At 41.4% G+C, this 16,135-nt stretch overlaps 1 protein-coding gene across 1 annotated transcript in view; it reads left to right on the top strand.

Annotated features, from left to right (window-relative positions):
• The window catches only part of P2RX5 (purinergic receptor P2X 5), a 40,845-nt gene extending 29,448 nt beyond the window's left edge, over positions 1-11,397 (top strand). The window contains exons 8-12 of the mRNA XM_070742806.1: positions 3,271-3,407; positions 6,368-6,461; positions 6,685-6,750; positions 10,254-10,336; positions 11,246-11,397. Of these exons, the coding sequence (XP_070598907.1) occupies positions 3,271-3,407; positions 6,368-6,461; positions 6,685-6,750; positions 10,254-10,336; positions 11,246-11,366 (501 nt within the window). The 3' untranslated portion in view covers positions 11,367-11,397. The remainder of the gene's footprint in view (positions 1-3,270; positions 3,408-6,367; positions 6,462-6,684; positions 6,751-10,253; positions 10,337-11,245) is intronic.
• The last annotated feature ends 4,738 nt before the right edge of the window (positions 11,398-16,135 follow it).

The raw sequence follows: 16,135 nt of genomic DNA, 5'->3' as shown, positions 1-16,135 counted from the left end.
AACTAAACATCCATGCAAAGAAACATACCATGCATAAATTGTAAAGGCCTAGGGGGAAAGAATGTCTCAATTCCCCCATGCCTGATGGCAGAGCTGGTGGTCTGTCATAAAGTGATCGTCTCGTGGTGATTGGCCCAAAGTCACTCAGCTGGCTTTCATCCCTAAGGCGGGACTAGAACTCGCCGTCTCCTGGTCATTGCCTCAAAGCCAGCTTTCATACCTAGGGTGGGACTAGAACCCGCCTCCTCCTAGTGATTGGCTGAAAAGTCACCCAGCTGCTTTCATGCCCAAGTTGGAACTAGAACTCACCGTCTCCTGGTGATTGGCCCAAAGTCACTCAACTGGTTTTCATGCCGCATAGCTTCCAGCGACCGGGTTGGCCTTCTCCAGGTCCTGTCATCTAAACAATGTCAATTGCCACAGGGGAGGGCCTTCTCTGTTGTGGCACCGGCTCGCTGGAACTGCCTACCCCCCTGAGATCTGTACTGCCCCCATCCTACTGGCCTTCCGTAAAGCCTTAAATACCTGCTTCTGCTGGCAGCCCTGGGGCCATTGAACAAATTATTATTATTATTATTATTATTATTATTATTATTATTATTATTATTATTATTATTTATTGGATTTGTATGCCACCCCTCTCCGCAGACTCGGGGCAGCTAAAAACAATGATAAATACAACATGTAACAATCCAATTTAATAAAACAACTAAAAACCCTTATTATAAAAAACCAAGCATACACACAAACATACCATGCATAACTTGTAATGGCCTAGGGGAAGGAATATCCTAACTCCCCCATGCCTGGCGACAAAGGTGGGTCTTGAGTAACTTGCGAAAGACAAGGAGGGTGGGGGCCGTTCTAATCTCTGGGAGGAGTTGATTCCAGAGGGCCAGGGCCGCCACAGAGAAGGCTCTTCTCCTGGGGCCCGCCAAACGACATTGTTTGGTCGACGGGACCCGGAGAAGGCCAACTCTGTGGGACCTTATCGGCCGCTGGGATTCGTGCGGTAGAAGGCGGTTCCAGATGTATTCTGGCCCAATGCCATGTAGGGCTTTAAAGGTCATTACCAACACTTTGAATTGCGACTGGAAACCGATCGGCAGCCAGTGCAGGCCGTGGAGTGTTGCAGAAACGTGGGCGAATCTAGGAAGCCCCACAATAGCTCTTACGGCCGCATTCTGCACGATCTGAAGTTTCCGAACACTTTTCAAAGGTCGCCCCATGTAGAGAGCGTTGCAGTAATCGAACCTCGAGGTGATGAGGGCATGAGTGACTGTGAGCAGTGACTCCCGGTCCAAATAGGGCCGCAACTGGTGCACCAGGCGAACCTGGGCAAACGCCCTCCTCCCCACAGCCGAAAGATGATGCTGTCAGGCCAATACCTGATACACAGCGGTGAGCCGGAACACTAAATTGGGCTCACTGCCGCAGCTCGTAAGTGCTAGCAGGATCAGCGCGATTTTGCTTCTACGCCTATGGAGGTAGCAAAATCGCACACGGAGCTGTAGGTGCGCCTCTTTGGGTGAATTTTTTTTTGCTTTTGTGCATGCCAAAACTTGGGTGCACCTGTGGCTCCGTGCATGGTTTTTCTACCTCCACAGGTGCAGAAGCAAAATCGCACTAGCCCTGCAAGCACTTACGAGCCGTGGCAGCGAGCCCAATTTAGCATTACAGCTAGTAGCCCACCGCTGCAGATACATCTTCTAAATCCAGTTGTAAAAGATATGCATGATTTTATTAAGGGCTTTTAATTGTTTTTTAAATTGTATTTTTTAGATGTTCCTTCTTGTTATAAACCATCCTGAGCCCTCCGGGAGTTGGGCAGAAATAAAATAAAATAAAATAAAATAAAATAAAATAAAATAAAATAAAATAAAATAAAATAGAATAGAATAGAATAGAATAGAATAAAATAAAAAAATAAAATAAAATAAAATAATATAATATAATATAATATAATAAAATAAAATAAAATAAAATAAAATAAAATAAAATAAAATAAAATAAAATAAAATAAAATAAAATAAAATAAAATAAAATAAAATAAATAAATAAATAAAATAAAATAAAATAAAATAAAATAAAATAAAATAAAATAAAATAATAAAATAATCTTCCTGGCAGGAAGGCAGGAAGAGTGGGGGCAGTATGAATCTCCGGGGGGAGCTTGTTCCATAGGGTCGGGGCCACCACAGAGAAGGCTTTTCCCTTAGGCCCTGCCAGATGACATTGTCTGGCCGAAGGGACCTGGAGAAGACCCACTCTGTGTGACCTGATCGGCCGTTGGGATGTATGAGGCAGAAGATGGTCCCATAAGTAATCTGGTCCGATGCCATATAGGGCTTTTGTAGGTCATAACCAACACTTTGAATTGTGTTCGGAGACACAATGCAGCTCGCAGAGTGCTGTAGAGACATGGGCATGTCTCAGGAAGCCCGTGACTGCTAGCGCGGTTGCGTTCTGTACTATTTGCAATCTACGAACATTCTTCAGAGGTAGCTCCAAATTTACCCCAAATGTGGGTGTGTGACCATGAAAGGATCTATGGTCATCAGAATGTCAGAACTAGATTGTAACTATCTATTGGGGAAGGGTCCATTCATTGTAACTTTGAATTGTTATGCAACCAGTTGTAAGTCAAGGACCACCTTCATTCATTTATCTATTTATCTGTTTATCTGTTTGTCTGTTTGTTTTGTTTTGTTTGTCTATCTATCTATCTATCTATCTATCTATCTATCTATCTATCTATCTATCTATCTATCTATCTATCAGATTTGTATGCCGCCCCTCTCCGTAGACTCGGGGCAGCTAACAGCAATAATAATACAATGTAAACAAATCTAATATTTAAGTTAATTTAAAAAACCCCAATTTAAGAAACCAATCATACATACTGACATAACATGCATAAATTTTATAAGCCTAGGTGGAAGGGAAAGTCTCAATTCCCCCATGCCTGATGACAGAGGTGGTTTTAAAGAGCTTACAAAAGGCAAGGAGGGTGGGGGCAACTCTGATATCTGGGGGGAGTTGGTTCCAAAGGGCCGGGGCCGCCACAGAGAAGGCTCTTCCCCTGGGTCCTGCCAAACAACATTGTTTAGTTGATGGGACCCGGAGAAGGCCAACTCTGTGGGACCTAACCATGAACTCAACATGCCAACTCTGGTGGATCTCCCAAAGGTTTTGAAAGTCAGCTTTTTTCCTCATCTTCTGCCAAAACTGAAGAAAACCTTCCTGTGCTTTGTTTTGTTTCGAACCCAGGGCGGTGTGATTGGCATCCAGATTGAATGGGACTGCAACTTGGATAAGAAACCCTCAGAATGCAACCCTCGCTATTCTTTCAGTCGCCTAGATAACAGATTTGCAGAGATGTCCGTCTCCTCTGGATACAACTTCAGGTAAAGGAGGAGGAGGCGTTTGGCCAAAGCATCCTCAGTCCACAGCAGTTGCTCTTCTGTCCCGAGGACCGGCCCATAGATTTCCACTGCTCTCCTTTCCTCTGCACATCCTCCTCTTCATCAGCAGCCACCATCAGACCTGGGGGCTGTTGACTCTCTATGTGAGAGGTGTTTTTTTGTTTAAATAATATTTTTTATTAATTTTTAACAAGTTTAATATACACACAACATAAAACAGTGCATAGTGAAATGTGCCCACCACCCCGACACACACACATACCCCACTACCAAATCGGGGGTGTTTCTTATATAACCCATTTTGACCCAAGAGCAATTTACATATTATAGAGTGATTCCAATTTATTTCTTATAGCTTGGTCTCGGATTCTACTCATCATATATCATCTTACCTTTTCCCACCGTCCCATCAGTTGTCTCAATTCAGTTTCATTATCCAAATTTATCCTTTTATCCATAATTTCCAAATTGAATATGGTCCACCATGTACCTATACCAATTTTGCATTGTCCATTTTGTCGCATCCTTCCAACCCAAAACTATTACCACCTGAGCGCTTTCTATTGCTGCTTTTTTTATTTCTCTAAATTCTCCCATCGCATTACTTTGTACTAGTCCTGCCATTTCCTTAGTGATTGTCCATCGTATGTTTAGCATTTTATTGATGTCCTCTTGCACTTTTTGCCAAAATTCCTGCACTATCGGACATTCCCAAAACATATGTATAAACACTCCTTTATCTTGACACCCATGCCAACAATTCCCCCTGACATTCGGCTGAAAGTGTGTGAGCTGAACGGGAGTAAAATACCACTTATGTAATATTTTCCTTTTCATTATCCTGATTCTTGTATTTTTAATTTTCCTTATATTTTCTACTATATTTTCCATCTCTTGTACCTCTACTTGTATCTCATTCTGCCACCATTTAGTCAATCCTTCAATTGTGTCCCCGTCTGACTGCACTAGCAATTTATATATATTGGTTGCTTGCGCCTTTATACCCTCACTTTTTTCTCTATGTGAGGGTTGATGGACAGCCCAGGGTCCACCTCTCTCTCTCTCTGCCAGTTCTCCATTCCCTCTTTCCCCTTGGAGCTCTCAGGTTGCCTCCTAACACCCACACCTCTTCCTCCTCTTCTCATTTGGCTAAGGGGCCAGCGGCAAACAGGCCACAACACTACCTCACATCCACGAAGCCTTATCTGTCGTTCCCAGGGGATAACAGAGGTGATAGATACCTCCCAGAGACCAATTAGAGAGTTGGACTCCTCCAGGTCCCGTCAGCTAAACAATTCAGGTTGGCGGGACCATGGGGGAGGGCCTTCTCTGTTGCTGCCCCGGCTCTATGGAATCAATTCCCTCCTGAAGTCCATACTGCTCCCACCATGCTGGCTTTTTTGTAAGGCCACAAAGACCTGGCTATGCCAGCAGGCCTGGGGGCCCTGAATCAACCACTAACTTGACCACGTGTATGAATCTGTATGAATGGCAAGTATGCGTGTGGTTGAGTTGTTTTTTATGAGTTTAATTAGGTTTTTAGAATTTAGACTGGGTTTTTTCCCCCTTGACTTCTTTTTATTGTTGTTTGTAATTTACATTGTTGTAAACCCCCCTGAGTCTTTTGGGATTGGGCGACATGGAAATCAAATTAAATAAACAAATAAACAAATAATATGAATATGAATATGAATATGAATATGAATATGAATATGAATATGAATATGAATATGAATATGAATATGAATATGAATATGAATATGAATATGAATATGAATATGAATATGAATATGAATATGAATATGAATATGAATATAAATAATATAAATATAAATAATATAAATAAAAATTAAAATAAAAAAAATAAAAAAAATAAAAAAAATAAAAAAAAATTAATGACTTTCATTGGGGTAATCCTTGACTTATGATCCCCCATTGAGCTCAAATTTTCCGTTGCTACATGAGGGAGTTTTATTCCATTTTACAACTTCCTTGCCACAATTGTTAAAACGAATCACTGCAGTTGTGAAGCTAGTACCTGTTCTGCCAGCGTGTTTCAACCACCCGTAATTACAGGGTAATCAGTTCAGGAAGACACACACCACATGATAAAAGGAAAACCCAAAAGTTTTTATAAACAGAAAAACAGAAACAGCTCCCTTTTTAAATGTCAAAGGGATTTTCTGGTACACACAAGGCACAGGTTAAATGCAGTCCAATTGCTCACCCAATCTGGGAAATTGAGTCTAATTCTAAAGTCTAGAGAGTCCACACACAATCTTGAACAGCACAAAAACCACGATCTTGATGAAACAATGAATCAGATAAACTGCCATGAGGCTAAAACACCAGGCTGCACTTTTATCTGTAGCACTAATTACAGCAGCCCCACCCAACCACAGGTGGCCTCATTTTCTCTTGTAATAATCCTTCAGTTGTTGTCTCCTATGCATCACTCTACGCATGCGTGGATGTGTCATTAATTCTTGTTCAGAATCCAGGGATGATACAGATGATTGATCTCCTCCTGGGCTGTCTGACAATCTCCCCTCTTCCTTGTCACTCACGCTTCCTTGGTCAGAGGAGGCTTCGTCGGCAGATTCCATCAGGAGCAAAACAGGCCTGCGGCATGTGGACGTTTCCCCCACATCCACCTGCACATTCCTTGGGGCAGGAGCTGGGCCAGAGCTAACCACAACAGTACCACGGTTGTTAAGCGGATCTGGCTTCCTCATTGATTTTTCTCACTGCGTATTTATGATGCTGCAACCGTCATTAATACATGCCAGTTTCCAAGCATCTGAATTTTGATCACTTGAGGATGTTGCAACGGTCACTAACAGTCACGATTCAATCAGCGATGAAACCGAAGATCAAAAAGAGATTATTCTTTTGCTCGGAAAAATAAAGCACGACATTTTATGGTAATTTTTTTCTTTCAGATTTGCCAAGTATTACCGGAGTGCGGCTAATGTTGATTTCCGAACACTGATCAAAGCTTACGGGATCCGTTTTGATATCATGGTGAACGGCAAGGTGAGTTCAGGCACAACTGGGAAAAAACACAGATTTGCACTGGTGGCGAATAGCTGTAGCTCGGGTGTAGGATGAAGGTGGAGGCTTCTTCTCTGAGCTTGTGGGTTTTGTTTTGAACATTTCGTCACCATGCTAGGTAACATCAGCAGGGTTTATGTGTACAAACTTTAAAATCTGTGCACATCTCACAAATTCATTCTTTTTGGTTTTGGTTTTTCCCCAGGCAGGGAAATTTAACATCATCCCAACGGTAATCAATGTGGGATCCAGTCTTGCGCTAATGGGAGTGGTAAGTCAATTTATTTTTATTTTATTTATTTATTTATTTATTTTGTCGAATACACAATGAGAGTTTTAGTGGGTATATATCTGTATACACATTGTAAAATACATGATGAAGGTTATAGAGGAGATACTCATAGTAAAATATATCTAAGAAAGAATAGAAAAGAAGATATAGTAATAGAACATATCAATGAAAGAATAGAAGAAGAGATATAGGAATAGAAGAAAGGTATAGGAGATATAGGAGAGCAATAGGACAGGGGACGGAAGGCACTCTAGTGCACTTGTACTCGCCCCTTACTGACCTCTTAGGAATCTGGATAGGTCAACTGTAGATAATCTAAGGGTAAAGTGTTGGAGGTTTGGGGATGACACTATGGAGTCAGGTAATGAGTTCCACGCTTCGACAACTCGGTTACTGAAGTCATATTTTTTACAGTCAAGTTTGGAGCAGTTAATATTAAGTTTAAATCTGTTGTGTGCTCTTGTGTTGTTGTGGTTGAAACTGAAGTAGTCGCCGACAGGCAGGACGTTGCAGCATATGATCTTGCGGGCAATACTTAGATCTTGTTTAAGGCGTCTTAGTTCTAAGCTTTCTAGGCCCAGGATTGTTAGTCTATTCTCGTAGAGTCTTCTGTTTCGAGTGGAAGAGCGAAGGGCTCTTCTGGTGAAGTATCTTTGGACATTTTCAAGGGTGTTAATGTCTGAGATGCGATATGGGTTCCAAACAGATGAGCTGTATTCGAGGATGGGTCTGGCAAAAGTTTTGTAAGCTCTGGTAAGTAGTGTGAGATTGCCAGAGCAGAAGCTGCGTAGGATTAGGTTTACAACTCTTGAAGCCTTCTTGGCTATATTGTTGCAGTGGGCTTTGGCACTTAAATCTTTTCTTATTAGTATACCAAGGTCTTTAACCGAGTGGGGATTATCTGTGATAATTTGATTATTCAGTTCGTATTTGGAGTTCAGATTCTTCTTCCCAATGTGTAGGACAGAGCATTTGCTAGTTGAGATTTGGAGTTGCCATGGGTTAGACCACTCAGAAACAGCGTCAAGGTCTTTAACAAACTTTAACAAACTACATCCCTGTTTGGTTTGGTGGCAGCAGAGCTCAGATAGAAAGTCCCTCCAGAGAGAGGTGAGGACAGTGGAGATTATAGGAAGCTTGTTTCCTGTTACTAAGCATGCTGCTTACAAGCACTTTAAGAGCTTGAAGTATTGCTAAAAGACCCGAGTTTATGATCTTGTTTCTGTTGCTCCATTCTGGGAGGAGGTGTTGAAGTATTTCTACCAGGACTAATGGCTTTGTTCCCTAGACCCTCTTGTCTGGTAAACTCCCAAGATTCATTTTTATCACAATGTACATGTATACTTAGAACTAAGGAGAAATTTCCTGACCATAAGAACAATTAATCTGTGGAACAGCTTGCCTCCAGAAGTTGTGAATGCTCCATCATTGGGAGTTTTAAAAAAGATGTTGGATAACCATTTCTCCGAAGTAGTGTACGGTTTCCTGTCTAAGCAGGGGGTTGGACTAGAAGATCTCTAGGGTCCCTTCCCATTCTATTATTCTGTTCTGTTCTTTTATATTTCTTTGAACGGGTCCAAAGACGGGCTACAAGAATGGTGGAAGGTCTTAAGCATAAAACGTATCAGGAAAGACTTCATGGATTCAATCTGTATAGTCTGGAGGACAGAAGGAAAAGGGGGGACACGATCGAAACATTGAAATATGTTAAAGGGTTAAATAGGGTACAGGAGGGAAGTGTTTTTAATAGGAAAGTGAACACAAGAACAAGGGGACACAATCTGAAGTTAGTTGGGGGGAAGATCAAAAGCAACATGAGAAAATATTATTTGACTGAAAGAGTAGTAGATCCTTGGAACAAACTTCCAGCAGACGTGGTAGATAAATCCACAGTAACTGAATTGAAACATGCCTGGGATAAACATATATCCATCCTAAGATAAAATACAGAAAATAGTATAAGGGCAGTGTAGATGGACCATGAGGTCTTTTTCTGCCGTCAGTCTTCTATGTTTCTATTTCTATTTCTATTCAATTCTAAATAGAATTCTTTATTGGCCAAGTGTGATTGCACACACAAGGAATTTCACTTCCAGAAGCGGTCGTGACAGCTGTCAGCCTGGAGAGCTTCAAGGCAGGATGAGACAGATTCAGGGATGCCAAGTGTATCATAGGTGGTTATTGAAATGATGTCCAAGTGCTGCCTCTATGTTGGTTGAGGCAGGCAGGGTTCCCTTGGGTCCCATTTGTTGGGGGTCCAGGGAAAGGGAGGGTCTTTCCTTCTCTTTCTGTTCAAGATCCCCATGGACAATTGGTGGGACACTGTGGGACACAGAATGCTGGACTCGATGGGCTTAAGCAGGGCTCTTCTTATGTTCTTATGTAATTTGTCTTTGGTACCTATGCTCTCAGTGTACGTAAAAGAAAAAGATACATTTGTCAAAAATCATAATGTGCAACACTTAATGATTGTCATAGGGGTCAAATAAGCAATGAGGAACTAGAATTCTATTGTATTCTATTCTCAACTCTATTGCCATTCCATTATTCTATTTATAATAGAATATAATAAGAAAATAAAAAACCCTCATTAGAATCAACAGGCAACTGCAAATATGAAACATTATTTTAAAAAGCACAATGGGTTTCCAGTCTGTTCATATAGAGAAACATCTTTCAGCTGTGGCGAGGGGGGCGTTCGCCCAGGTTCGCCTGGTGCACCAGTTGCGGCCCTATTTGGACCGGGAGTCACTGCTCACAGTCACTCATGCCCTCATCACCTCGAGGCTCGACTACTGTAACGCTCTCTACATGGGGCTACCTTTGAAAAGTGTTCGAAAACTTCAGATCGTGCAGAATGCAGCTGCGAGAGCAATCATGGGCTTTCCTAAATATGCCCATGTTACACCAACACTCCACAGTCTGCATTGGTTGCCGATCAGTTTCCGGTCACAATTCAAAGTGTTGGTCATCACATATAAAGCCCTTCATGGCCCCGGACCAGATTATCTCAGGGACTGCCTTCTGCTGCACAAATCCCAGCGACCAATTAGGTCCCACAGAGTGGGTCTTCTCCGGGTCCCGTCAACCAAACAATGCCGCTTGGCGGAACCCAGGGGAAGAGCCTTCTCTGTGACGGCCCTGGCCCTCTGGAACCAACTCCCCCCAGAGATTAGAATTGCCCCCACCCTCCTTGCCTTTCGTAAGCTGCTTAAAACCCACCTCTGCCGCCAGGCATGGGGGAATTGAGATACTCTTTCCCCCTAGGCCTTTATAATTTTATGCACGATATGTCTGTCTGTATGTATGTTTGGTTTTTATAATAATGGGTTTTTAATTGTTTTTAGTATTGGATTATTATTGTATGCTGTTTTATTATTGCTGTTAGCCGCCCCGAGTCTTCAGAGAGGGGCGGCATACAAATCCAATAAATAAATAAATAAAATAAATATGGAATTGTTTCTGCCCTCCAACCCACTTAGGGGGCGTTTCTCTGCGACTTGGTGCTGCTGTATCTCCTTCGAAAGAGCCAGTTTTACAGAGGGAAAAAATACGAGGAAGTGAGGTAGGTCGCCTCCAGCTGCAAAGCGTTTTCAATTCATAGAGATTTCTTATTTCCCGACAGCGAGAACAATTAATCAGTGGAAAGACTTGCCTTCAAAAGCCCTTTCACAGGAAGCTTTTAAGAAAAGACAGGATAGCAATTTGTCTAATGTCTGATTGAGCAGGGGGTTGGACTAGAACACTGTTTCCCAACCTTGGCCACTTGAAGATATCTGGACTTCAACTCCCAGAATTCCCCAGCCAGCAGTCTTTTTGTTTCCCTAGCTTTTTATTGTGTCTTTGGGATGACTCGATCACTATGTTGACAACAGTTACAAAGTTACAACACCCTGAAAAAAGTGACTTGTCCAGTTTTCACACTTATGGCCATTGCAGCATCCTCGTGGTCACATGGCTTACATTCAGATGATTGACAACTGGTTGATATTTATGGTGGTAGCAGCGTCCCGATGTGAGAATTTCTCACCCAGCAACATCAATTCTGGGTTCGTTCATAGTCATAAGTTGAATATTGGCTGTATATATTGTATTGCCTGTATGTTTATATATTGCTCAAAAAAAATAAAATATAAAAAACTCAAATAACACATCCTAGATCTGAATGAATGAAACATTCTCATTGAATACTTTGTTCTGTACAAAGTTGAATGTGCACAACAGCATGTAAAATTGATTGTCAATCAGTGTTGCTTCCTAAGTGGACAGTTTGATTTCACAGACGTTTGATTTACTTGGAGTTATATTGTGTTGTTTAAGTGTTCCTTTTATTTCTTTGAGCAGAAAACCCCACACTCAACAGTCCTGATGATATCTCCTAGTTGGGTAATGAAACGCTTGTCGAAAAGCAACCAAGTTTACAGAGATTCCACATTTGCTAATTTTCCTGACTTTTTCTCTTTTGCTCTTGTAGGTCCAACACCAAGAAAACTTTACCGCCAAGCACCATCAACGAACATCAGACCGGAGACCAGAGTGAAGAATCTTTATCCCGATTGGATCAGCTCGAACAGCAGCAGACCGCTGAGACCTAAAAGCAGTTCCTTCCTTTGAAGACCACCCTTCGCAACATCAGCCGTTGTTAAGAGAAACCACGGACCCCAGAAAGTTGCAGGGTTTTCGTTTAAACTCTTAACAGCCTTCATTTTCGGCACCCTGAGCCAAGGATGTGGCTAGAGATAATATTGTTTCACTGAAAGAATAGTGGATGGTTGGAACAAACTTCCAGCAGACATCATGCCTGGGATAAACATATAAAGATAATATTAATTTGACTGAAAGAGTAGTAGATGCTTGGAACAAACTTCCAGAAGATGTGGTCGGTAAATCCACAATAACTGAATTTAAATGTGCCTGGGATAAACATATAAACATCTAAAGATAATATTATTTGACTGAAAGAGTAGTAGATGCTTGGAACAAACTCCCAGCAGACGTGGTTGGTCAATCCACAGGAACTGAATTTAAACATGCCTGGGATAAACATATATCCATTGTAAGATAAAATACAGGAAATAGTATAAGGGCAGACTAGATGGATCGTGAGGTCTTTTTCTGCCGTCAATCTTCTATGTTTCAAATGTACACATGGCAAGATTTTTCATTTTTAAAAAATCAAAATCAAATGCCAGAAAATTTTGGGTAAGGACCATAACTGCATGGCGGATATAAATTACCTTTGTGTGGCTTCTGGATACATTTATGTCAAAAAGCAATTGAAGAGCGAAAAGGACAGTTGTCCACATTGAACTATTTTAGTTTTCATCGCGAGCCAGCCAGATGTCCAGTTTTGGATTTGACATTTTCATCTACATATCAAGTCCTTCCCAAGAACGGTGTGGTGACCTAAGAGATGGAGCTCTCACCTCGTAATCAAGAGGCTGTGAGTTCAATCCTAGGTGTAGTGGGTGATATTTTTCTCTCAAGGTACAATGAGAATATTTGGACAGGGAGTCATTGCTCACAGTCGCTCATGCCCTTATTACCTCGAGCTTCGATTACTGCAACGCTCTCTACATGGGGCTACCTTTGAAAAGTGTTCGGAAACTTCAGATCGTGCAGAACGCAGCCATGAGAGCTATCGTGGGGCTTCCTAGATTCGCCCACGTTTCTACAACACTCCGTGGCCTGCACTGGCTGCCGATCAGTTTCCGGTCACAATTCAAAGTGTTGGTAATGACCTTTAAAGCCCTACATGGCATTGGACCAGAATACCTCCAGAACCGCCTTCTACCGCATGAATCCCAGCGGCCGATAAGGTCCCACAGAGTTGGCCTTCTCCGGGTCCCATCGACTAAACAATGTTGTCTGGCGGGCCCCAGGGGAAGAGCCTTCTCTGTGGCAGCCCCGACCCTCTGGAATCAACTTCCCCTAGAGATCAGAACGGCCCCAACCCTCCTTGTCTTTCGCAAATTGTCATTCTTTGCTGGAAATGATACAATAGTAAGATTTTAATCATCCGCTTCCCGTTCTGCTATGCATTTTAAATCTCTTCCTGCAAATTGTTGAGCCTGTGGGATTATTCAGGAATTTTAAATAATAGCAATAGCATTTAGACTTATATACCACTTCATAGTGCTTTTACAGCCCTCTCTAAGCGGTTTACAAAATCAGCATATTGCCCCACAACAATCTAGGTCCTCATTTGACCCACCTCGGAAGGATGGAAGGCTAAATCAACCTGGAGCCGGTGGTGAGATTTGAACTGCTGAACTACAGCTAGTTGCTGCTGAAGGATCTTGCAGTGCTGCACTCTAACCATTGTGCCGCCCCGGCTCTTAAGTTCTTGCAATGTGCATAAACAATTCTTCCAGCCGGTGGGATTATTCCAGAATTCTAAATATGGTAAATTCCTACGATGTGTGTAACAATCCTGGGCCTAGAAAGCCTAGAACTACGGCGCCTAAAACACGATTTATGTATTGCCCACAAGATCATATGCTGCAACGTCCTACTGGTCAATGACTACTTCAGCTTCAACCGCAACAACACAAGAGCACGCAACAGATTCAAACTTAATACGAACCGCTCCAAACTTGACTGTAAAAAATATGATTTCAACAATTGAGTTATCGAAGCGTGGAACTCATTACCGGACTCAATAGTGTCAACCCCTAACCCCCAACACTTCTCCCTTAGACTCTCCACGATTGACCTCTCCAGGTTCCTAAGAGGCCAGTAAGGGGCCTACATAAGTGCACTGGTGTGCCTTTCGTCCCCTGTCCAATTATCTTTCCTTTCTTTCACTTATCATATATATTTTCTTTCTTTCATATATCCTCTCCTCTAAGTTCACTTTATCCTTATATATATTACTACATGTCTATTTTTCTTCCCATGTATTTGTGTCTTGGACAAATGAATAAATAAAAATAAATAAACAATTCTCTAGCATCCAACCCACTCATGAAACGTAACTTCACGATGAAGGTGGGTTGGTCATTAGTATGTCTTGAACCTCTACTTCAGGGGGGAAAAAAAGAAACTGAATTCTATTTTTTGTGCCTACGGTATGAATATTAGTCATAACCCAGGTCTTGTTTTGTGACCAGTGAACAGAGTGACAAGTTGCAGGAATTAAAATCAAAATATTATCTACGGAACCACAAGCCATATTTCTGATGGCAGCTTCAGCAGGAATTTCTGTATGCTTAAAAAATAAATGGGTTGAACTGAAAAATACGTTTTTAAAAAATGAACATGATTTTGATGAAAAGAAATAGATCATAGAGGGTTTTGTTAAAAAGGAAACCCCAACAACTATAGAGTAAGAGATGCTGTATTTGTTGTTTATAATTGCCACAAACAAAATTGGAAGCTATTTCTGTTTTTTCCCCAATTTTTTTTCTTTTCCAGTTTGGGTTTTTCTCCTTGTTTCCTTTCGTGGCTTTCCTTTAAATCATCACAAAGTTGTATATTTGCCATCTTGAGTTATTTAGAAAAATAATAAAAGGAGGAAAATTATATATCTATGTTTTTGTTAGTTTTTAATCTTCTCTGCATATAAAGGTAAAAACTATTTTAAAATGTTTATTATATGTTTAATTGTTTTAAACAAACCTTAATATGTTAAAAATGGGTTTGGTTGACAAGAATAAGTTAGTTTTACAAGTTGCATATTATTATTATTATTATTATTATTATTATTATTATTATTATTATTATTATTATTATTTATTAGATTTGTATGCCGCCCCTCTCCGAGGACTTATAGCAAGATAGCTTTAAACTTTTACCTGTTACAGTCATTGGACTTCTGCCCGTAGAGCCAAATATTTCTGTTGCTAAGCGAGGCAGTAAAGGAGCTGTGTCAAATTTTATGACAGTTAAACAAATCACTGCAGTTGTTAAGTGAATCTGGCTCCGCCCCCCCCCTCCATTGACTTTGTTAGAATTCAATTCAATTCAATTTATTAGATTTGTATGCCGCCCCTCTCCAAAGACTCGGGGCGGCTCACAACAGTAATAAAAACAGTATAACAATGGAACAAATCTAATAATAAAATATATAAAAACCTCAACAATTAAAAACCATACAGCACATACATACCAAACATGAAATATAATAAGCCTGGGGAAGATGTCTTAGTTCCCCCATGCCTGGCGATATAGGTGGGTCTTAAGTAACTTGCGAAAGACAAGGAGGGTGGGGGCCCTTCTAATCTCCGGGGGGAGTTGGTTCCAGAGGGCCGGGGCTGCCACAGAGAAGGCTCTTCCCCTGGGGCTCACCAAATGACATTGTTTAGTCGACGGGACCCAGAGAAGGCCAACTCTATGGGACCTTATCGGCCACTGGGATTCATGCGGCAGAAGACGATCCAAGAGATATTCTGGTCCAATGAAGCAGGCTGAGAACATTGCAAAAGGGGGCCATGTGATCCCGGAACAATGCGGACATCATAAATGTCTACGGAGAGGGGTCGGCATACAAATCTAATAAATAAATACATGCCAGTTGTCTAGCAGGTAAATTTTAGTCACATGACTATGGAGATGTTGGTACGGCTGTTAAGTGTAAGAACCTATTATTAAGTCACTTTTTTCCATGTTGTTGTAATGTCAGTCACTAAGCGAATGGCTGTAAGTTAAGGACCACCTACAATTCAGCAGCTAATCATAATAATAACAGAGTTGGAAGGGACTTTGGAGGTCTTTCAGTCCAACCTCCTGCTTAGGCAGGAGAACCTACACCAGTTCAGAAAAATGGTTATCCAACATCTTCTTAAAAACTTCCAATCTTGGAGCATTCACAACTTCTGGAGGCAAGTAGTTCCAGTGGTTATTTGTTCCAACTGTCAGGAAATTTCTCCATAGTTCTAAGTTGCTTCTCTCCTTGATTAATTTCCACCCATTGCTTCTTGTTCTATCCTCAGGTGCTTTGGAGAATAGTTGGACTCCTTCTTCTTTGGGGCAACCCCTGAGACATTGGAAGGCTGCTACTGTGTCTCCCCTGGTCCTTCTTTTCATTAAACTAGCCAGGCCCAGTTCCTGCAACCGTTCTTTGTATGTTTCAGCCTCCAGTCCCCTAATCCTCTTTGTCGCTCTTCTCTGCACTCTTTCTAGAGTCTCCACATCCTTTTCGCATTGTGACCAAAACCGAATGCAGTACAGTGTTCCCTCGATTTTCGCGGGTTCGAACTTCGCAAAAAATCTATACCAGTTTTTCAAAAATATTAATTAAAAAATACTTTGCGGGGTTTTTTCCCTATACCACGGTTTTTCCCGCCCGAAGACGTCATATGTCATCGCCAAACTTTCATCCAACTTTAATAAATATTTTTTTTAATAAACTTTAATAAATAAA

This window comes from Erythrolamprus reginae, chromosome 1 (assembly GCF_031021105.1).
Source record: "Erythrolamprus reginae isolate rEryReg1 chromosome 1, rEryReg1.hap1, whole genome shotgun sequence".
In the NCBI taxonomy this organism is placed as follows: Eukaryota; Metazoa; Chordata; class Lepidosauria; order Squamata; family Dipsadidae; genus Erythrolamprus; species Erythrolamprus reginae.
This window is presented reverse-complemented; position numbering and strand designations above follow the sequence as displayed.